Raw genomic sequence first — 22,607 nt, 5'->3', positions numbered from 1 at the left:
GGGTTCCAATTTTTCTACGTCCTTGCCAACATTTGTTATTGTCTGTCTTTTTAATTATCACCATCCTAGTGGGTGTGAAATGGTATCTCATTCTGGTTTTGATTTGTAGTTTCCTAAAGTCTAAGGATGATAAACATCTTTCATGTGCTTACAGGCCTTTGTGTCTCTTAAGAGAAATGTCTATCTAGGTAGATACTTTGTCCATTTTTAAATTATATCGTGTTTTGTTGTTAAGTTGTAAGGATTATTTATATTGTCTGAATACAAGCCTCTCATCTAATATATAATTTACAAATACTATCTCTCATTCTTTGGGTTGTTTTTCACTTTCTTGATGGTGTCTTTTGAAGCATAAAAGCTTTTAACTTTGAGAGTCTAATTTGTTTTTTTTCCCCTTTATGTTATGTTTTTTAACGTCTCACAGTTGTCTTTAGTGACAACTAAACTAAAGGGCCTTTAGTTTACATGTTAGATTTCTGAGAACAGTATTCAAACAAGTTGTGACAGTCAAACAAGAAGACAAGTGGATAGAAGGAAGAGGAGGAGGCCACATAGGGCCAAAAATACTAGTGTTCCTTCTTTAATGCAATGTTTACAATGTTTTATACCTATTTATCATTTTACAAAAACACATCTGTATGGTAAAATAGCATCTTCTCTCTTCCTGTTACATAAATATTGAGGGGCTGGAGATAAATGGTTTCTATTTCTCTCATTTCCCCCTTATCCCTAAACATACAGGCTTTACCTTGGTCGATGAAAATACTGATCCCATGTGGATTAAATGATTCTTTGTCAAATCCACCACTGATTTCTAGTGTTTGTGCCCTTGGGTTTTGTTCATTCAGATCCATCAAGAAGATTTTTCCTGGTTCATCTGGTGCAAAGTTTGGCATGCCCGGATATTTTAATCCCTTTTAAAAATAAAGAACAAGTGTGCACACATATACATATCAAAACAATATTTTCATAAGGAATTTAAAATCTCAAAGCCAAATAAAAATGTTCAAAATTCTAAATTTCATTTAGATTTCTGGGCTTTTTCACTCTGTCAGCTGTTTCCATGATCTGATCTGGGGTGTTACTGATGTCATCTAAACATTGGCTATAAACACAGAAAGAACCATATTCAAGATAAGGAAGAGTTTTTAATTTAGAGAAAAGGAGTTAAGCCAAAAAATATAACAGAAGAGACTAGGCTGTTACTTTGTGTGAATCCCTTCACATGCCTGTACCTCACATTCCTCATCTATAAAATGAAGAAGTTCAAATACATGATTGTAAGATTATTTCCAGTCCTGGTATTCTATAACTAACCTTCCTCAAAGCAGAGAGAAGGGGTGTATAGTTTAATTGTATCGTTCCCATTCCTACATTGATTATATCATGTAGTGGCAAACAGTTTAGCTGGCTAAGAATTAACGTAAGGATACCAGTCCTATATAGTTGACTATTCTTGATCTATTTTGTTCCTATAGGTATGTCTGAAAATTCTGACATGAATGCTTTACTCAAATATCACAAAAAGTTTGTTCCAGTAACTTGGACAGTGGTCCTTTCTACTATTAGGATCAGGTAGCGATCAATCAACAATAGGCATCCTGAATGCATGAAGCCTTTGCTGCATCTGAGTCCACTGTGACAAAACTTGGGGTTGGTTTATTCTACACCAGTTACAAAACAGTCCACTTCCCCTCCATGTCCCCTATCTATCACTGGATATATATCAATATCAATAACTTTATATCTTCTCTGCTACCTTTATCTTCTTTTACAGTCTATTGCAATTCTCTCTTTCCTATTTCACCTTGTCTTTCTGCCTCTTTCCCTCTCCCTGTCCTTTCTACACACACGTACACATACACTTATAATACTATTACTGGCTCTTCCACTGCTCCCTCTTGGGGTAGTCAATCTTTTCTGAACAACCCCAGCTATATCTTCAAACTTTTTTTAGAATGGTCCTTCTATGCCCAATTCGTATGTCCCAATGTTGTCTGGGGGAAACCTGGCTTTTCCCAGACAACACTGGCACTACTGAAGCTCATCAGAGGAGGCACTGTTCCCTCTTTATTCTCCTTAAGTCAGCACATCTGGAGAAGGGATTGGCACGTCCCTAGCCACAAACTTCTGCTTCCAGACCATAATTCTATCGTCATCAATAGCTACACCCTTTGCTTCCTTATCACATTCTGTTCCAACTCCCTTTGCCTTGGTCTAGCTCTTATATAGGGCAAGTCTAAAATCAGGTTGAAAAACTCCACTACAAAGTCACCACCCCAACTTCAGCCAGACATTTAGTATTGTTTATTGATTTTTTTGGCTCACTATGATAGGCAATCTACTGGATTTCCTCATGTCTCACTTCTAAATTTATTTCATTATCTTCTAGAGTAGGGGTCCCCAACCCCTGTGCCACAGACTGGTACTGGTCTGTAGCCTGTAAGGAACTGGGCCTTACAAGGAACAACAGGAGGTGAGCTGCGGGTGAGAAAGCATTACCGCCTGAGCTCCACCTTCTGTAAGTTCAGCAGTGGCATTAGATTCTCACAGGAGTGCAAACCCTATTGTGAACTGAGCCTGCAAAGGATCTAGGTTGGATGCTCCTTATGAGAACCTAATGCCTGATGATCTGAGGTAGAACAGTTTTATCTTGACCATTCCCCACTCCCCCTCCATGATCTGTGGAAAAAATTGTCTTCCACAAAACTGGTCCCTGGTGCCCAAAAGGCTGGGACCACTGTTCTAGAGCCCATACTTTCTTCCTCTTTATTATGAGTGGATGACTTTACTTACTACTTCTCTGAAAATGTCATGTCATTTAACAGGAATTTCCTATAATTCTTTCCTTTCTGTCCCAGTAATTCTTCTTCAGTTTTATTCATTCTCTTTCTTTCTCCCTCTTTTCTCAAGTAACAAATGTCCCTCCTCTGTTCTTAGGTTAAATCCTTTACCTGCTTTCTTGGTTCCCTGTTCTCTAGGGTCTGTCTTTAGAGATTACACCCTCTCTTTCTTGCTTTATCACTCATTTTTCACTAACAGCTTCTTCTTTGGCCTAAAAAATTACAAGGTTTCCTTCCTTGAAATAAATATTTTCCTAACTTTATTGCCTCTTCATATATGCATTTATCTCTCTTCCCCTCACCATCAAATTTCTTAGAAACATCACCTGATCTTATTGCCTAATGTGAACTGCTCCAACTCTCAATTCCCTGAAGTTAGTATTCTACTCCCACCAGTTTGTAGAAATACTCTTATAAAGATCACATAAATGGTCTCCAAATTACTTTATTTTAATAACTTTTCTACTTCTAATCTGCTTCTCTGTGGCATTCGACACTACAGTATAGCTTCTTCTTTCTTATCAAAACGTCAAAAGTAGAGTTCCCAGATAGAAATCCTGCTCCTCTTCCTGACTCTTGGATTTCTGCCTCCTTCTATTTTTATCGATCCCTCCTCCCTTCTCACTCTATACTCTTTCCTTGCAGATCTTATACATAAAGATTCAGGTATTTCCTTTATATCAAGGACTTTCAAGTCTGCACATTTATTTGTAACTCTGTAACTCTAGCTTGCATTCCCAACTTCCTCCCAAAGGGCAGCTCAAAATCAACTAGTCAAAACCAAAATCAACATTCTCCCCTCGAATCCATCCTCTCACTTATATCTATTCTTCTCAGTTAAGGACATCACTATGCTCCCCAACATCAGACCATAAAATTCAATTTTCAATCCACTCTTTTCCCCATAACCAATTTGTCACCAAGCTCAATGGCTCAGATAATAGTAGTACTGGAGAAAAAATTTTATGTATATATGTGTGTGTGTGTGTATATATATATGTGTGTGTGTGTGTGTATGTATATATATACACACTCACATATATATTAAAAATAAAAAATATATAATAATTATATATATATATAAATATATTAGGGGCATCTAATCTCACATCTTCCCTTTCACATGAAGGAAATGAGGCCTAGAAGAGTGATTTGCCTAAATCACTCAGATCATTTATTGTTCAGACTCTCTCTGCCACACATACAGAAAGGTTTGGAAGTAAACAGTATTGCTCAGGAAGGCAGCTCAAGACAGAACACAATGGCAAGTATGTTGGTAGCTTGGGGAAAGGTGGAGCATAGCCAGCTAGTGGAAAAACTGGATGTTACAGAAATAAAATAATCTGATAGATAGATAAGGGCGGGGCACTGCAAACAAGCTTGGTCTAGATTAAGTGTGATGATCAAAGAAGCACCTCTGATAAATGGCTTCACATTCACCTAGTTTTCTGTGTAAAGCAGTTAGGTAGGAATTTGTGGCAGCAAACCAACTGTGTGTTAATGACTGTAAGCAATTCTTTTCATACCATTCACTGGTGAAAGTGATGAAAATCATCATCTAGACATGCAGGAATCTTATTTTTCCCAACGAACTACAGGTATATGTGGACAATCAATGAACTCTTCCACTATCCTCATCCATCACCACATGCACTCAGTAAATATTCGACGACTTGCAAATGCCTGGTAGTATGTTTGGTGTTGGGCATGTCAATACATGCTCCAAAGTCTTGAGTTCAAGGATCTTGAAACCTAGAGCAAGCACATAAGTATGGTGTGGCCTATAACAGCCTAAACTCAGGGGATGTGAGGGAATATTCAAGAGAGAACACTGAAGAGGCACCTCACCCCACAAGACAGTGTCAGGGAAGACTCTCCTGAGGAAGTAAAGTGCCACCGCAATGAACCCTCACAAAGAAGTGGGAGTTAGCTGGCAAAGTGGGAAGAAGGGAGTAATCTTGGAGTCAAAGAGAAGCATGTCAAGTCCCAAGGCAGGGAAGAAAATATCCTGTTTGTCATCCCTAAATAGACTAGAAATATCTATTGCACAGAATTATTCTCCAAATCAGCAACTTCCAAACATCTTCTAGGATGGCAAGAAAGGGTAAAAGGAGAAACCAAAAGAACAAGGTCTTTAATTTATTATAGTGCAGAAGGATTAGAAACAAGCAAAACAACATAATCCTTATCCTATAAGTTGTTTGTTCATTTACAAAAGGAGATCCATTATTTAAAACTTCAAGTTAACATTTCTCATAAAATTATTTGTGATGAAAATATATACTTCCTGTATAGCAATGATTCAGAACTTTTAGTTCCAGTGAAAATTAAAAAAAAAAGAAAACATACAGTAGGAAGGACAAACATTATTTCACAACAGGAAAGAAATCTCCTAGCTATAGAATCATCACTTTTAGTGGTGTATTTGGCATAACATTGAAAATTTAAACCAAAAGGAGGCTTCCAAGATGGCGGAATAGGAACACCTCTAGTCTGCAGCTCCCAGCGAGATCAACACAGAAGACAGGTGATTTCTGCATTTCCAACTGAGGTACCTGGTCCATCTCATTGGGACGGGTTGGACAGTGGGTGCAGCCCATGGAGGGCAAGCCAAAGTGGGGCAGGGTGTCGCCTCACCCAGGAAGTGCAAGGGGCCAGGGGATTTCCCTTTCCTAGCCAAGGGAAGCTGTGACAGTCTGTACCTGGAGGAACGGTACGCTCCTGCCCAAATACTATGCTTTTCCCACAGTCTTCACAACCAACAGACCAGGAAATTCCCTCCTGTGTCTGGCTCGGTGGGTCCTACGCCCACAGAGCCTTGCTCACTGCTAGCACAGCAGTCTGAGATCAACCTGCGATGCTGTAGCTTGGCAGGGGGAGGGGCATGCACCATTGCTGAGGCTTGAGTAGGCGGTTTTGTGCTTACAGAGCAAACAAAGAGACAGGGAAGCTTGAACTGGGCAGAGCCCACCACAGCTCAGCAAGGCCTACTGCCTTGCTGTAGATTCCACCTCTGTGGGCAGGGCAAATCAGAACAAAAGGCAGCAGACAGCTTCAGCAGACCTAAACGTCCCTGTCTGACAGCTCTGAAGAGAACAGTACTTCTCCCAGCATGGCATTCGAACTCTGAGAACAGACACACTGCCTTCTCAAACAAACTTACAAGAAAAAAACAACCCCGCCAAAAAGTGGGCAAAGGATATGAACAGACACTTCTCAAAAGAAGACATTTATGCAGCCAACAGACACATGAAAAAATGCTCATCATCACTGGCCATCAGAGAAATGCAAATCAAAACCACAATGAGATACCATCTCACATCAGTTGGAATAGCGATCATTAAAAAGTCAGGAAACAACAGGTGCTAGAGAGGATATGGAGAAATAGGAACACTTTTACACTGTTGGTGGGGCTGTAAACTAGTTCAACTATTGTGGAAGACAGTGTGGCGATTCCTCAGGGATCTAGAACTAGAACTAGAAATACCATTTGACCCAGCCATCCCATTACTGGGTATATACCCAAAGGAATATAAATCATGCTGCTATAAAGACACATGCACATGTATGTTTATTGTGCCACTACTCACAATAGCAAAGACTTGGAACTAACCCATATGTCCACCAATGATAGACCGGATTAAGAAAATGTGGCACATACACACCATGGAATACTATGCAGCCATAAAAAACGATGAGTTCATGTCCTTTGTAGGGACATGGATGAAGCTGGAAACCATCATTCTCAGCAAACTATCACAAGGACAAAAAACCAAACACTGCATGGTCTCACTCACAGGTGGGAACTGAACAATGAGAACACTTGGACACAGGAAGGGGGAACATCACACACTGGGGTCTGTTGTGGGGTGGGGGGAGGGGAGAGGGATAGCATTAGAAGATATACCTAATGTAAATGACGAGTTAATTGGTGCAGCACACCACCATGGCACATGTATACATCTGTAACAAACCTGCACATTGTGCACATGTACCCTAGAACTTAAAATATAATAAAAGTATATATATTTTGAAAAGTATATACACATGCATCCAATGCAGAAGCATCCAGATTCATAAAGCAAGTCCTTAGAGACATGCCAAGAGACTTAGACTCCCACACAATACTAATGGGAGACTTTAACACCCCACTGTCAATATTAGACAGGTGAACGAGACAGAAGGTTAATAAGGATATCCAGGACTTGAACTCAGCTCTGGACCAAGCAGACCTAATAGACATATACAGAACTCTTCACCCCAAATCAACAGAATATACGTTCTTCTCAGCACCACATTGCACTTATTCTAAAATTGACCACATAATAGGAAGTAAAACATTCCTTAGCAAATGCAAAAGAACAGAAATCACAAACTGTCTCTCAGACCACAGTGCAATCAAATTAGAACTCCAGATTAAGAAACTCACTCAAAACTACACAACTACATGGAAACTGAACAACCTGTTCGTGAATGACTACTGGGTAAATAACAAAATGAAGGCAGAAATAAAGATTTTCTTTGACATCAATGACATCAAAGACACAATGTACCAGAATCTCTGGAACACATTTAAAGCAGTGTGTAGAGGGAAATTTATAGCACTAAGTGCCCACAAGAGGAAGCAGGAAAGATCTAAAATCGACACCTAGCCCATTTACATTTAAGGTTAGCATTCTTATGTGTGAATTTGATCCATCATCATGATGCTATCTGGTTATTCACAATTAAAAGAACTACAGAAGCAAGAGCAAACAAATTCAAAAGCTACCAGAAGGCAATAAATAACCAAGATCAGAGCAGAACTGAAGGAGATAGATACATGAAAAACCCTTCAAAAAAATCAATGAATCCAGGAGCTGCTTTTTTGAAAAAATCAACAAAATGGATAGACCACTAGCAAGGCTAATAAAGAAGAAATGAGAGACGAATCAAATAGATGCAATAAAAAGTGATAAAGGGGGTATCACCACTGATCCCACAGAAATGCAAACTACCATCAGAGAATACTAAAAACACCTCTACACAAATAAACTAGAAAATGTAGAAGAAATGCATAAATTTCTGGACACACCCACCCTCCCAAGATTACACCAGGAAAAAGTTGAATCTCTGAATAACCAATAACAGGCTCTGAAATTGAGGCAATAATTAATAGCCTACCAACCAATGAAAGTCCAGGACCAGATGGATTCACAGACAAATTCTACCAGAGGTACAAAGAGGAGCTGGTACGATTCCTTCTGAAACTATTCCAATCAATAGAAAAAGAGGGAATCCTGCCTAACTCATTTTATGAAGCCAGCATCATCCTGATACCGAAGCCCGGCAGAGACATAACAAAAAAAGATAATTTTAGGCCAATATCCCTGAAGAACATTGATGCAAAAATCCTCCCTCAAAAAAATACTGGCAAACCGAATCCAGCAACACATCAAAAAGCTTATCCACCACGATCAAGTCGGCTTCATCCCTGGGATGCAAGGCTGGTTCAACATACACAAATCAATAAATGTAATCCATCACATAAACAGAACCAATGACAAAAACCCCATGATTATCTCAATAGATGCAGAAAAGGCCTTCGACAGAATTCAACAGCCCTTCATGCTAAAAACTCTCAATAAACTAGGTATTGATAGAACGTATCTCAAAATAATAAGAGCTATTTATGACAAATCCACAGCCAATATCATACTGAATAGGCAAAAACTGGAAGCGTTCCCTTTGAAAACCGGCACAAGACAAGGATGCCCTCTCTCACCACTCCTATTAAACATAGTGTTGGAAATTCTGGCCAGGGCAATCGGGCAAGAGAAGGAAATAAAGGGTATTCAATTAGGAAAAGAGGATGGCAAATTGTCTCTGTTTGCAGATGACATGATTGTATATTTAGAAAATCCCATCGTCTGAGCCTCAAATCTCCTTAAGCTGATAAGCAACTTCAGCAAAGTCTCAGGATACAAAATCTGTGTGCAAAAATCACAAGCATTCCTATACACCAATGACAGACAAACAGAGAGCCAAACATGAGTGAACTCCCATTCACAATTACTATAAAGAGAATAAAATACCTGGGAATCCAACTTACAAGGGATGTGAATGACCTCTTCAAGGAGAACTACAAACCACTGCTCAACAAAATAAAAGAGGACACAAACAAATGGAAGAACATTCCATGCTCATGGGTAAGAAGAATCAATATCGTGAAAATGGCCATACTGCCCAGGGTAATTTATAGATTCAATGACATCCCCATCAAGCTACCAATGACTTTCTTCACAGAATTGGAAAAAACTACTTTAAAGTTCATATGGAATCAAATAAGGGCCCACATAGCCAAGAAAATCCTAAGCAAAAAGAACAAAGCTGGAGGCATCATGCCACCTGACTTCAAACTACACTACAAGGCTACAGTAACCAAAACAGCGTGGTACTGGTACCAAAACAGATATATAGACCTATGGAACAGAACAGAGGCCTCAGAAATAACACCACACATCTACAACCATCTGATCTTTGACAAACCTGACAAAAAACAAGCAATGGGAAAATGACTCCCTATGTAATAAACGGTGCTGGGAAAACTGGCTAGCCATATGTAGCAAGCCGAAACTGGATCCCTTCCTCACACCTTACACAAAAATTAATTCAAGATGGATTAAAGACTTAAATGTAAGACCTAAAACCATAAAAACCCTAGAAGAAAACCTAGGAAATACCATTCAGGACATAGGCATGGGCAAAGACTTCATGACTAAAACACCAAAAGCAATGGCAACAAAAGCCAAAATTCACAAATGGGATCTAATTAAACTAAAGAGCTTCTGCACAGCAAAAGAAACTATCATCAGAGTGAACAGGCAGCCTACGGAATGGGAGAAAATTTTTGCAATCTACCCATCTGACAAAGGGCTAATATCCAGAATCTACAAGGAACTCAAACAAATTTACAAGAAAAAAACAAACAACCCCATCAAAAAGTGGGCAAAGATTATGAACAGACACTTCTCAACAGAAGACATTTATGCAGTCAACAGACATGAATAAATGCTCATCATCACTGGTCATCAGAGAAATGTAAATGAAAACCACAATGAGATACCATCTCACCCCAGTTAGAATGGCGATCATTAAAAAGTCAGGAAACAACAGATGGTGGATAAGATGTGGAGAAATAGGAAGGCTTTTACACTGTTGGTGGGAGTGTAAATTAGTTCAACCATTGTGGAAGACAGTGTGGCAGTTCCTCAAGGGTCTAGCACCAGAAATACCACTCGACCCAGCAATCCCATTACTGGGTATATACCCATAGGATTATAAACCATGCTACTATAAAGACACATGCACATGTATGTTTATTGCAGCACTATTCACAATAGTAATGACTTGGAACCAACCCAAATGTCCATCAGTGATAGACTGGATTAAGAAAATGTGGCACATACACACCATGGAATACTATGCAGCCATAAAAAACGATGAGTTCATGTCCTTTGTAGGGACATGGATGAAGCTGGAAACCATCATTCTCAGCAAACTATCACAAGGACAGAAAACCAGACACTGCATGTTTTCACTCATAAGTGGGAGTTGAACAATGAGAACACATGAACACAGGGCAGGGAACATCACACACTAGGGCCTGTCAGGGTGTGGGGGGCTGGGGAGGAATAGCATTAGGAGAAATACCTAATGTAAATGACGAGTTAATGGGTATAGGAAACCAACATGGCACATGTATACCTATGTAACAAACCTGCACGTTGTGCACATGTACCCTAGAACTTAAAGTATAATAAAAACAAATCTAAACTGACAATAGATAATTTAGGACAGCAAGGAAAATCTTTTCTAGACCATTTTGTTTTATCCTTGATTTTGAAGGAAAAATAAAAAAATAAAATCTTGCCCACACAGACTAGCACCAGTTCTAGCAGTGACAGCAGCAGCAGTTTAAGGTCCAAGTAAGAGCCTCACTGTATTCTACTGTGTGTACTTACGAATTTATAAATTCAGGCCATGGTTATTATATGTACCCCTTTTTTGGCCAACAATATTTAAATTCAAAATCCATGTTCTTTGGTGGAATTTTATTGCCCCAAATGGAATATTAGACATCCAATTCCAGCAATCAGAATTCACATTGAAAATGTGGTAAATATACTTTTTCAAAATCATATCCCCATTCCAAAATGCAATTGATTCAACAAATATTAATATATGAAAATTTTCAACATCTCATAAATACACACTCTTTGTTTGTTTACCGAAATGCTGTCCCTGGTGTAACTTCTTGATTATTCCTGTGAAGACAGTATTGGGAATTAAAATGCAGTCTCTTCTCTATTTCTCTTTGAAAGACTTGTTAAGAATGGCAGGGAACCCAAGATGGAAAGTGCTTAGAGTTTTAAATCGAGTAACATGGTTAATATTCGAACCAGAAACATTTGCAGAGCTCCAAATAAAGGCAGACATGGTGAGAGGAATACCAGTTAGTGGGAAGAACACTACCAGAAGCGGAAGCCCAGTCAAATAGGGCAATGATGAGAATGGATAGCAATAGGACAGAACTGGAGACTAGCCTAGGAATCAAGTGGAAATCAATACACATTTATCAAGACCCTACTGAGTATGCCACTACCCACAGGGAGTTGCCCACCATGAGGCAGTCAAAGCTGGGCATTCCTGTGGTGTTCTAATTAGCCCTCCAAAATCCTGTTTTGGCTTTTTTAGTTGACTGGTTTACCCAGAGGTGGGATGAGAGCATAGAGATCCATCTGGCAGCTCCAGAGGGCAACATTAATGCACTGTCTATACAGCTATTGACGTGAGCATCAGAGCAGCATGGAAAATACTCACACTGGAGATAAAAGCCAGCCCACTAGGAAGTATATCAATATCTTCAGAGCCGCTTTCTGCAAAAGAAGGGTAGAATCAGAAAAATGCATATATGAAGGCTTAAAAAATACATCTCACAGTCCAAACTACAAATATCTTTTGGAAACTTCTTTTGGAAATTGTTGACTTGTTCAACCACTTACTTGGGAAACTATATCAACTTTGGGGAATCTCACAGGCATGCTACTCTATAGTAAAGCTTGAGTCAGACTCCCCAAATACTAAATCCTTTTTTAGAACCCCATTTTCAGGAGAAAGAGGCAAATACCTAGAAAATAAACTCATATCCTAGATTTACTCTTTAAGTAACAATTTCCAGGGCATGTCCTGAGAGATTCAGCTTTATCCCCCGTAGAAGGCTGCTCTACAGACTCAGTGGTAAAATCTGGAAAGTCATAATCTGAAGGTCTTTTATTACAGGCCTCTCTGCCAAGCATTCCTTCTCTTCTAACGTAAACCCTAAAACACTATATTATACAATCATATTGGGAAATTATTGAGCAATAAACTAATTTGAGTATCAATGAATATGAAAGATTACTGAGTATTAATATGAAAGTTTAGTTAGATCTTTTTTCTCAGTAAGAGCTAGTTTTCAGCATTTTTTTTCTATGGAAAGAGACATATAATAAGTAAGTTTTGACTGAGAACAAGATGAAAAAGGAGCTGTCATGGCTTCTAGTAGGAACCGAGATCTGCATATGATGTGGTTCCAAGTAGACAGAAGTGAGATTGAAGGCAATGGTTATCTAGTGTGGCAAACTATATTCTACAAATACATCAGAACCAATATGTACCACAGCCACTTGTACTTAAAATGTGATGTTCAGACTTCTCCAGCAAGAGGTAAAGTCTATATTCTCCCCTGTTGAAGCTGGGTAGAACTTTGTAACTGCCTTGACAAACAGAATAAGATGAATGCAATGCCACATAACATCCAAGGCTAAGTCATAGTCATAGCTGCCACTGGCTGTCTCTCCCTCTATTTCTTAAGACATGCACCTTGGGAACTCTGGATCAAAATGTAAAAAGTCTGGCTATTGTAAAACTACAAAGGAAAGGGTACAGAGGGATCACCCAAAGTGGAAAGAGAGTCAGCATCATCTTTAGCTCAGGCCATAGGAGCTAGAGATGACTCTAGTTCCCAGCCTGTGAGTCACTTTAGCTGACGTAAATGAAACAGAGTGGACTGCCTACACTGTGCCCTGTCAAACTTGCACATTCTTGAGCAAAATAACGGTGGTTGTTTTAAGTCACTAAGTTTTGGGGTGGTTTGCTACACAGTCATAGTTATTGGAACATGTGGGGAAATGGCTGCCTAGGGTAGTGGGTTACTAGAGTGTCAAAAGGCAATGGGGGAAGTATAGGGGAAAATAAGAAAAAGAAAATTGCAGCAAAGTCAAAGAAGATGCAAACTGAAATCAATAAAATGGTGAAGAATAGGCACTTAGAAGTTGAGAAAGATTTTATTTTATTCAGTATACTGAAGGTTGAAAGTAATCCCCACCTAGAAATATGAAAATCAAATTAATCAGAACTTCCCATTTCCTAAGCATTCCAGTTAATCAAGATTTACCTATATATGGTACCTTGATAGCTATTTCCACATGAAATGACATAGACATCAGAAGAATCCAGCAAACAGAATAAAGCCATTTTAAAAATTGCATTGAATACTGGTTGGTTACTTTTCTGGTGTTTCTCCTTCCTCTCTGCACTCCCTTCTTGGTTTCCCTGTACCTTAATCTCATTCCCATCTCTGTCCTAAAGGTGGATATTTTCCAGGCTCTGTCTGACCATGGCTCTTTCTCATGGCAGAGCACCCATTTTCCCCACATGATGCACTCTAGTCCCACATGGGTCGTGGCAGATGGCTTCAGTTTCCACCTGGATGCTCTTGAATCCCCAATCTCTAAATCAAGCCCAAAGCTTTCTTCCAAGTTCCAGACCCTTGTATTAACCTGCAGGTTGGACATTTCTACCTGGGTCTTTTATTTTTCATATTCCACAGGTCTCAAACTGATCAGAATGTTTCTCCTTCAAATCTGCTCCATTTCCTATATTTCTACTGCAATGAATGGTGCCTCCATTCCACAAACACCCAGAGCAGGAAGCTTGGAGTTACCTTTGATGCATTCCTTTTCCTTAATTTCCAAATCCAACTGATCACCAGTCATTCAAGCTCTAGGACTTCCTCTTGGATTTCTACAATAGTTTCCCAATAACTCAGCTTTGCTTCCCTGAACCCATTCTCTGCACTGCTGAGAGTCATATTTTAAAATTTAAAGTTGACCTTGTTACCCTCCTGCTTAAAACCTCCCAGAGGCCCACTAGGGCTGGCAGTATAAATCCCAAGCTCTTTGTTCTAGGTCCCAAACATCTTGGCTCCATTCTCAGTTATTGTGGCCCCACTCTCCACTCTACATTGCAGCTGTGCTGTGGTACTTACTACTGTGCTGTAAGTAGTCTGTGAAATGGGCCAGACTCATTCACCAGCATGTCTGTGCATATGTTGCTTTCTCCTTGCAACACTCAGACCTTTCCCATCCTAATCTTACCTCTACTTGGCCAAGGCCACAGGCTCCTGGAGTTTCAGGGCCACCTTCTCAACCTATGCAAACTTTCCTGGTTTCAGCATCCATTTTATGTATCAATATGGTCATCTATGACTATGTCTACCATGATCTTTCTCATACTGGGCTGCACCCCTCTGTTTACTTGTTAATTTCCTACTAGATGGTCTGCTTTCTGAAGGCAAGGACTGGGTTTTATTCAGTGTTGTATCCTTATACCCAACATAATACTTGCCTTTTCACTGCAGAAGCTCTTAATAAAGCTGGCTGGTTCAAAAAAGAAATAAACACTTTTTGTTTTTTGAACTTTGTCTTGTATTGAGCTTAAACTATTGAAAAGTGGGTGATGATTTCTGAGTCCAAGATATCCTGAATTGTGTTTGGCTTCTCTTCTCTTCCAAATACAATTTTACATGTCTCCTCTGACAGCATAAACCTACTTCAATAACTCACCTAAAACAGAGTGGGCATTTTTCAGACGTGTTGTGCCTGTCTTTATTTACTTGCTCCATTAAGAGCATGGAAAAGCTGGTGCTTTGGACTTAGCAGTGGAAAAGAATTACCACACAAGATTGCACAGTATCACCACCGCTCCTTCCCACCTACATTACGCCTGCATGACAGGCCCCATGCATCTCAGCAACAATGGCACCTGTGGGAGCAAAAGCCCCCAGGATACCTTCCTCTGAGACTTTCCCATACACTTATTAGCCTATGCACAACTATCATTAAAACCCCACTGCTAAGTCTAAAATCAGTCTTATGAATAGATGCCTACTGCTTCTTAGCCTGTCAACCCTACCGCTACTTGGCATAACTTCATTTCTTTACTCTTTTCTTCATTTCTCCAGTCATCCCCTACAGGCACTCTGATAAAGGATCACATCAAAGCATTACTATCAGTTAATTTTATTATCGTCATTTCACATCTTGGAGAGAAGTTTCTGATAGCCAGCTAAGAAAACACATGGAACCTATTATGGAGTAGAAGCATATATTGGAGACATGGGAAGCTATAGAATGGAAAGGAGTGGAAGGGAAGGTACGTAGGTATTAAATACAGAGGCCACCTACTCGATAATCCTGCCCAGTGAAAGCCCTACTGAAGTATTCATATTTCAAGTGCAGCTTTGATTAGATGCCAAGGGCAGCCAGATAACGTCCTGGTTAAAACAGTCCTTGACCCTCAAAGCCTTGGAAAAAAAGATGAACGTAATACAAAAAGATCTATGAGATATGATTTCCATAGAAAGATAAATTTCACCTTTCAACTTTTCTTCCCAGAAAAAAATACTGGAGAAGAAAAACAAAATAAGAGTTTCTTCCACCAATAAAATAAACCTCAAAAGTCTGGGTCTTGAAAACACAAATAAGAATTTTTCTCCAGCTCTGTTACAGCCTACTATACCCTAACTAAAATCCTCCAGCAGCTTTTCAGGGCTTTGTAAAGCCTCTACTCCTCAACCAGTTGTGACTTGTGAGTATTATCTTATCCATTATCTTAATTTAAATATCTAGCCTGCCTTGTTTTTATTAACCTATATCTAGTAATATTTCAGCTGTTTGCATCTCAGATTTTCTGTTTTCCACTGTTGCAATACTTTCCTAAAGCTTCCAAAATAAAAAATGTGTTGTCAGTAGATCAGAAAGGTAGTGTTACACAACAGAGAGTACAAAGGCACAGAAGGAAACGATCTTGGCTCATAAGCTAAGCCCATCACCCCTTAGTTCCGGACCACTGGGCAAGCAACTTAATTCTTCCGTATGTCAATTTCCTAATCTGCAAAGCATAGATAGCAGCATCTACTTTACAAATTGGTTATGAGGATGATGTAGATGTTTGTAAAGGACTCAACAGGCTGCTCATAGTCACCAGGCCTTTGATAAAGCAGCTTTTTCAAAAGATATATATCAGTATTGTCCTACTGACATATGACCCATCATCATTCTAACTTGTTTAGTTCACCAAATATATGCCAAGAGACATGAGAAGTAACATGGCATTTATTTCTTCTGCTCCCAGCCTGCTTCCAACTATTTAAGTCATTTTCTTCAAAATATTTGGATAATCAGAACATTGACCTAAGACTTACAATATTAACTGTAATTTTACCTTCTCAAATCTAGTTGAGTGATACAATTAGAGTCAGACTAGACCTTACCAATCATCTAGTCTAATTATACCTCTTAATTATTTGCAGGCTTATATATTTTGACAGTTATTTGTATAGTGAATATGAATACTACTACACCACAAAACAGTAAACAAATGAGTAAATGTCACATTTCCTTATTTTTAAAATCAAATTAAATCACTCTGATATCCCATTCCACTAAGTTGATGGAAAATCCAATCTGAGTCATTACTGGGTTTCTCTGTTAGGGTTATGAAATCATTTTAGGTGGTGGGTTCTAAACCTAAGCAGAATGTTTTGGAAAGGCCATCTGGCATTCATTCTACACTACGTATCATCGAATTATTCATTGCCAAAGTTACTGGTCCCTTTAATTTAGACAATTCTGCTACTTCCGTGTCATGCATTGACACAACGTCTTTACCTTAGCTGGAATACAGGGTCCAGTGTCCCTAAAGATACCTTGCAACCATTCCTTCTGAGGTCCTGCTCCTCTCCCAGAATGCTGTCAGCCAGTGGGGTAAGGGTCCCCATTATTCAAAGATATCCACATATTCATATCCCTTCTCCATCAGAATCCCTTGAAGGGGCTCAGGTTTTTAAAAACAATTCAGGAAAGGTGGTTTCTTTGGTTTCTTCTGCTTTCCAGCTGCTAGCACAAACCACCTCTAAGACTAGGGAGTACAAGGTTCAGATTACTTTATTTTTCAGAAATTGAGAGGCAAAAAAAGGCAGAAAACTCAAATCAAAAGGGTACTTTTTCTGTATTTTTAAATATAGCAATAAAATAGAAAATCATATCCCAAAATAAGCTATCTCATCACATTCTAATACATAAGTCACAGTTCTTGGCGTTAGGGAGTTTACAATCTGATAGTGAAGGAGAGAACACTGCTAGCTATAATATAAGGCATGTGGCAGGTGTCATAAGTGAATCGGAGCTTCGGAGTGCTGTGAGAGTTCAGAGGAAGGAGATGAATTTTGCAGCTGATTTCAGTAAGCATAGATGGAGGAATCAGTAAGTTTGGAGGGAATTTCATAAGCAAAGGTGAGAAAGTGAAATAACATATTCCCAGAACAGGGAACACAATCTAGCCTGATTTTATTTTATTTTTCTGTTAGCAATGTCAGGAAGAATTGGAGCTGTGGAGCCCAAATGAGCAGTTGTGGCATTAACTAGTAGGTGAGATTAGCCCATGTGTGACGTAGAAGCATTAGGGACAAGCGGGGAACAATGGTTCCTGGATTTTGAGCTGAATCTTTTGAGAATGGGGGTAACATACATAGGAAAAGTCTAGAAGCAGAGCTGGTTGTGGGTGGGAGGATGAGGGAGAAAATGACAGAAATGTAAAAGAGATTTCAGCTTAGGGAGAGTTTGAGGTGGAGCTACCCTTTAACTGACTAAAAAAGAAGGGCTGCAGTTTGAAAGGTTAGGGACTGGGCCGTGGATTTTTGATGAATTTTTTAAAAGAAGGTAGGTAGGCTGTGAGGTTCCTTTATTTATTATTTTTTTTAAGACAAAGTCTCGCTCTGTCACCAGGCTGGACTGCAGTGGTGTGATCTCGGGTCACTGCAACCTCCGATGACTCCCTGGTTCAAGTGATTCTCCTGCCTCAGCCTTCCGAGTAGCTGGGATTACAGGCACGTGCTGCCACCACGCCTGGCTAATTGTTGTATTTTTAGTAGAGATGGGGTTTCACCATGTTGGCCAGGGTGGTCTCAATCTCCTGACCTCATGATCCGCCCCCCTCGGCCTCCCAAGTGCTGGGATTACAGGTGTGAGCCACTGTGCCCAGCTTGCTGTGAGGTTCTTGAGGGGAGTGGCTAAGTCATATTATTTGAAAAAAAATAACACTTGAAGCCAGGAATGACAATAAGGAAAGGGAGGGAGTAAGGAAAGAAGAAAGGAAGCAAAAAAAGGAAAGGTAACAGAGGACAAGGAGGAGAGTGAAATACCACATATGGGAAAGGAGAAGCATTCAGTGAGGGGAAAACTAGGGTGTGGTCAATGACATTCTTTAGGTAATGTGGAGAGATGTCAGTAAGGAAATGTGCTGAGAAAAACCCACAAAGAATGTCATTTAGTACACCCCTGAAGACCTTGCATGGGGCAGAGTGGACGGGGCAGATGTCCCACTGGGAGGGTTTAAGTAGTAACAGGTAATTAAATGAGCTGGTAGGGCTCAGTCAGGTGGATGGCGACCAAGAAGCTGTGCTGTCTCCTCTTGGTACTGTCACATACATACCAAGTTCCTCAATAAGGCGGCAGTTTTCAGGTTCTACGGGCTCCACTTCTCGAGAGGCATTCACCCTTTCTCTGTAGAAGATAAAACCCAACTCAGGAAATCAAGGCACAGCATTCAAAACGTACATTTAAATGTGGACTTCAATCATCTTCGTGTTGGTTAACTATCTTTATCATAATTTATGAATGACATAACAAGTAAGTAGGTACCTCCTTTTATGTTTATTTACATAATGTAGACATTACGTGGGTATTTTACCTATATCAGCTAACCTTACCCAGTTATTACTGAAAAACTATATAATATGATTCAACATGGAAAACATTCTGCTGCCCAAATAAAAGACACTATTTAATAGTATGAGTAATTGAACAATATTATTAATTTAAATGCACAAAATAGCCCTACTTAATTTTCTAAAGTATCGTCTGTTATAAATCTGAACTTAATCCCTTACAGTCTTGCCCTTTGAACTTTTCCTTCCAAACTGCTTTCCCAAAATTCAACAGGGTCTCCTAATAGTCAAACTCTATCACTTTTGCTTTAATTTTTAAATTTTACACTGACTTACTCCGCAAGTATGTAAATTCATTAAACCAACCACAATTTAAACAATTGGCCGATTTATTTTTCAACACAATTTTCTTGTTTCCAGAGTGAAAAGGAATGTTTCCACATTCTTCTAATATCAGGGATAATTTAAAATTTTTATTCAAGTATATTCAGGAAGACTCAATACTTATCTTACAGTCATTTATTTAAAAAATACCCTTAGATCTACTTTATTATTATTACTATTATTTTATGATTCTCCATGTGGTTGCACTGGGAGCAAATGTAACAATAAAACTCTCAAACTGGAAGTATTACTAATAGGCACCAGGCACCTCAACAGATTCTAGACGTGATCCTCTGAGAAGACCAGCTTCTACTAAGAGAAATACATAAACACTCAAAGACAACTGAAAGCAAGCAGAGGCTTTCGATCCACTCATGAATGTATATTATAACTTAAAGGTTCTTTCTAGCCCAGTATTGACTTTTCCTGAGACATTTCTAGGCTGGCTATCACCATTGTATCTTCCACTTCAAAAGGTCAAGTGCCTACAAAATGCCAGTTACCGCCTGCAGGTTTCAGCTGGTTTGCCCTGCTATCTGGTCAGCTCTTTAAATCTAGGATAGGTTCAATAACCCAGTACTTCTGTTTGGTTAGCCAGACCTGGGCAACGTCTCAGTCAGCCATAAACATCCAACTGGTAGCCTGATCCTCTCTCCCAAGTCCAGTGTTTCCAATGGACGTCCTTTTTTCCCAAGCAGAATGTTGAGGGCGAGCTGGGAAAGGGGTCATCACGTTCAAAACGTAAAAGGGGGTCATGACCTTCAGAAAGCAAAGTGGGGGATCATAACCTTCAAAAAATAAATGGGAGTAATTCGGCTCGGCAGTCTTTGGAAACGCAAGTAGCTCACTTTCCCCATAAGCGAGTCTGAAGGGCGGTTTGCTGGGTGCGATGGAGGAGTGAGGTTCCAAAGCTGCTCTTTCCTACCCGCTAGGAAGGGGGTGCCAGGCAGCCCCCGACCTCACTTGGAAGAGGAGAGAAAGAGAGTCGAGGACGCCCTGTCAAGATGCCACTCACCTAAACGCCAGGAACATCTCCCCGCCTAAGGACAGGCCGACCCCCAGCAGGACAAGCGCCACGAGCTTCCCCATGGTCTCAGGGTGCCCAGCGGCGACTGCGCGGCGCCGAGAGCTCCCGGGGGCGCGGCGGGTGGTTCCTGCCTCGCCTACTGATTGGGGCCCGCTCGGCCCCGCCCGCACACGCCTCCCACTCAGGTGAGCGGCCCAGGTGCCGCAGCAGGGCGCTGACGAGTCCCCTTCACGCCCACGATTCCTTGTTTTTTGGGCAGAGATCAAGGCTTAACGGAGAGGGAGCCCGGGACCGAGCTGTGGTGGGAGTTTGCTCCTAACACCCGCGAAATCCTACCTCAGTTCCTCAGATGGCCTGAGGGGGAAACCGGAGTGCCCGGGAACGGCGGGGAGCTCCAGTTCAGGGCCAGAACTCCGGACTTCTGCAAGGCAAGATGTGAGGCGACACTGAATTGCTCCCGAGACACGGGAAGGGCGAAGGTAATCGAAGCGAAGAGCTTTAACTCGTCTTCTCCAGGATTTGGGGCACAGGAACCTGTCTCCTGACCTTCGTGTCTTACCTCGGAGTGTGCTGCCCAGACGGACTTGTGAATATCTGTGTCTGTCCCCATAATGGTTAACGGGAGAAGGAAATACCAGGAGAAAAGAAGGAAAAGACATAGGAAACGGGAAGAGGAGCAGAGGCGAGGAAGGGGAAGGTCGTTTCCTTGGCAGGGTAGGCCCTCTTTCTTCTAGGTCTTGAGTTCCTGCCAGGCAAGAAATGCTCTTTCCCCTCTCCTGATGAACACCAGGTTGGAGGGGGAGGAACTGAAGATGTGGGAAGACTTGAGGAGTTCGGGCAAAGTAGCATCTTCAAGCATGATCTATTTTTATTTACGGACAGAAAGAAATATTAGTTCTGTTGGGTTCCACCGAGTAAACTATTTGTTGAGAGAGCAAGATTTGCCAATTCTGGGGGTATTAAGAAAAGAAAAGGTGGTCCCTGACCTATGGGATACATAATTATGTATGAATACATAATTACAGGATGAATAATGAAGCCCACCGCTTATGCAGTACTAACTGTGTGCTTTGCCTGTGCTGACACCTTTACCTATGTTAACGCATTTAATTATCAACACAATCTCTGGAGTGTGGGTAGCCTTACCCCAATTGTACAGGTGAGACCTGCAGCACAGATTGCTTATGTAGCTTGCTGTAAGTCACGCAGCTGTCAAGCAGCAGACTCCAAAATCTGGGCCCTTAACTGAGCTGCCTCTACCATGCTGCCTCTAGAAAAGCTATGGAAGAAGAGTTGTATTAAAAGGACAGTGTAACGTCTTGAATTGTATAGATTAGGGTTCTTGTTAAGATGACTAATGTTAAAAGAGTGCAAGCAGAGGAGGAATCGAAGTCGGGAGGGCTCACAGAGCTGAGGGGCCTGGGGTGTGATGTAGACATGCATGCAGGGTTTGGGAGTCAGGCTGCCTGGGTTTGGATCCAGCTTAGATAAGGTACTCAGCTTTATTGAGCTACAGATTCCTCTTCTGTAAAAGAGCGTCCACCTCATAGGTAGCTCAAAATTAAATGTGATAATAAGTGTCAAGTGCTCTGCACTGTGCTTGATACATTTTATGAAGTCAGTAAAGATTAACCACTAATTAATTCTGAACTTCGCTTGAGATTGTAGGCTCCTGTGGGAAGGACTCCATCGCATTGATCACTGGATTTTCCCGTGCCATCCATAGAACTTTGTGCTTAATAATGGCTCAATAAATATGATTAGATGGATGAATGTAAAATATGGACTTGGGAGAAAGAAAAATTAGAAGAATAAAAAATAAATGGAGTGGATAATGAAATAATAATAGTCATATTATTATTTCACTCAGCGTTTGCATGCCTTGTCACATTACTTCTTATTAACCTTACCTACAAAGAAGTAAAGTGAATTGCTTGCTGCAAGTTTGATGAGACTAAAAAGAAGGAAAGTGAGGCTTTGAGGCTTAGAGAGGTAGAGTAATAATTCACTTAAGGTTACATAACTAAGAAGTGTCAGTGCCTCCATCTGGACTGAGATCAGGTGACTGTAGAGCTCATGTTCCTTACCACTGTGTTTGCAGCATAGCATGAAGAAGGGGGTAAAGAAAGAAGTGTATTCTTGGGCAATTGATTGAAGTTCTGTGTTAGCTATAATTTGTTTAAAAATTCTTTAGGCAGAGGAATCTGTGTGTGTGTGTGTGTGTGTGTGTGTGTGTGTGTACATTAACTTTAAACCCTAGAGG

At 40.4% G+C, this 22,607-nt stretch overlaps 1 protein-coding gene across 1 annotated transcript in view; it reads right to left on the bottom strand.

The window, feature by feature from the left end:
* The window catches only part of PON3 (paraoxonase 3), a 32,017-nt gene extending 11,566 nt beyond the window's left edge, over positions 1-20,451 (bottom strand). Inside the window, exons 1-4 of the mRNA XM_054495155.2 lie at positions 20,333-20,451; positions 18,699-18,769; positions 11,706-11,761; positions 749-914 (exon numbers count right to left, since the gene is read on the bottom strand). Coding sequence (XP_054351130.1) covers positions 749-914; positions 11,706-11,761; positions 18,699-18,769; positions 20,333-20,406 — 367 coding nt within the window. The 5' untranslated portion in view covers positions 20,407-20,451. The remainder of the gene's footprint in view (positions 1-748; positions 915-11,705; positions 11,762-18,698; positions 18,770-20,332) is intronic.
* Positions 20,452-22,607: the final 2,156 nt, after the last annotated feature.

The sequence above is a fragment of the Pongo pygmaeus genome, chromosome 6, assembly GCF_028885625.2.
Source record: "Pongo pygmaeus isolate AG05252 chromosome 6, NHGRI_mPonPyg2-v2.0_pri, whole genome shotgun sequence".
NCBI classification, from domain to species: Eukaryota; Metazoa; Chordata; class Mammalia; order Primates; family Hominidae; genus Pongo; species Pongo pygmaeus.
Note: the sequence above shows the minus strand (reverse complement) of the source record. Positions and strands in the feature narration are given on the sequence as shown.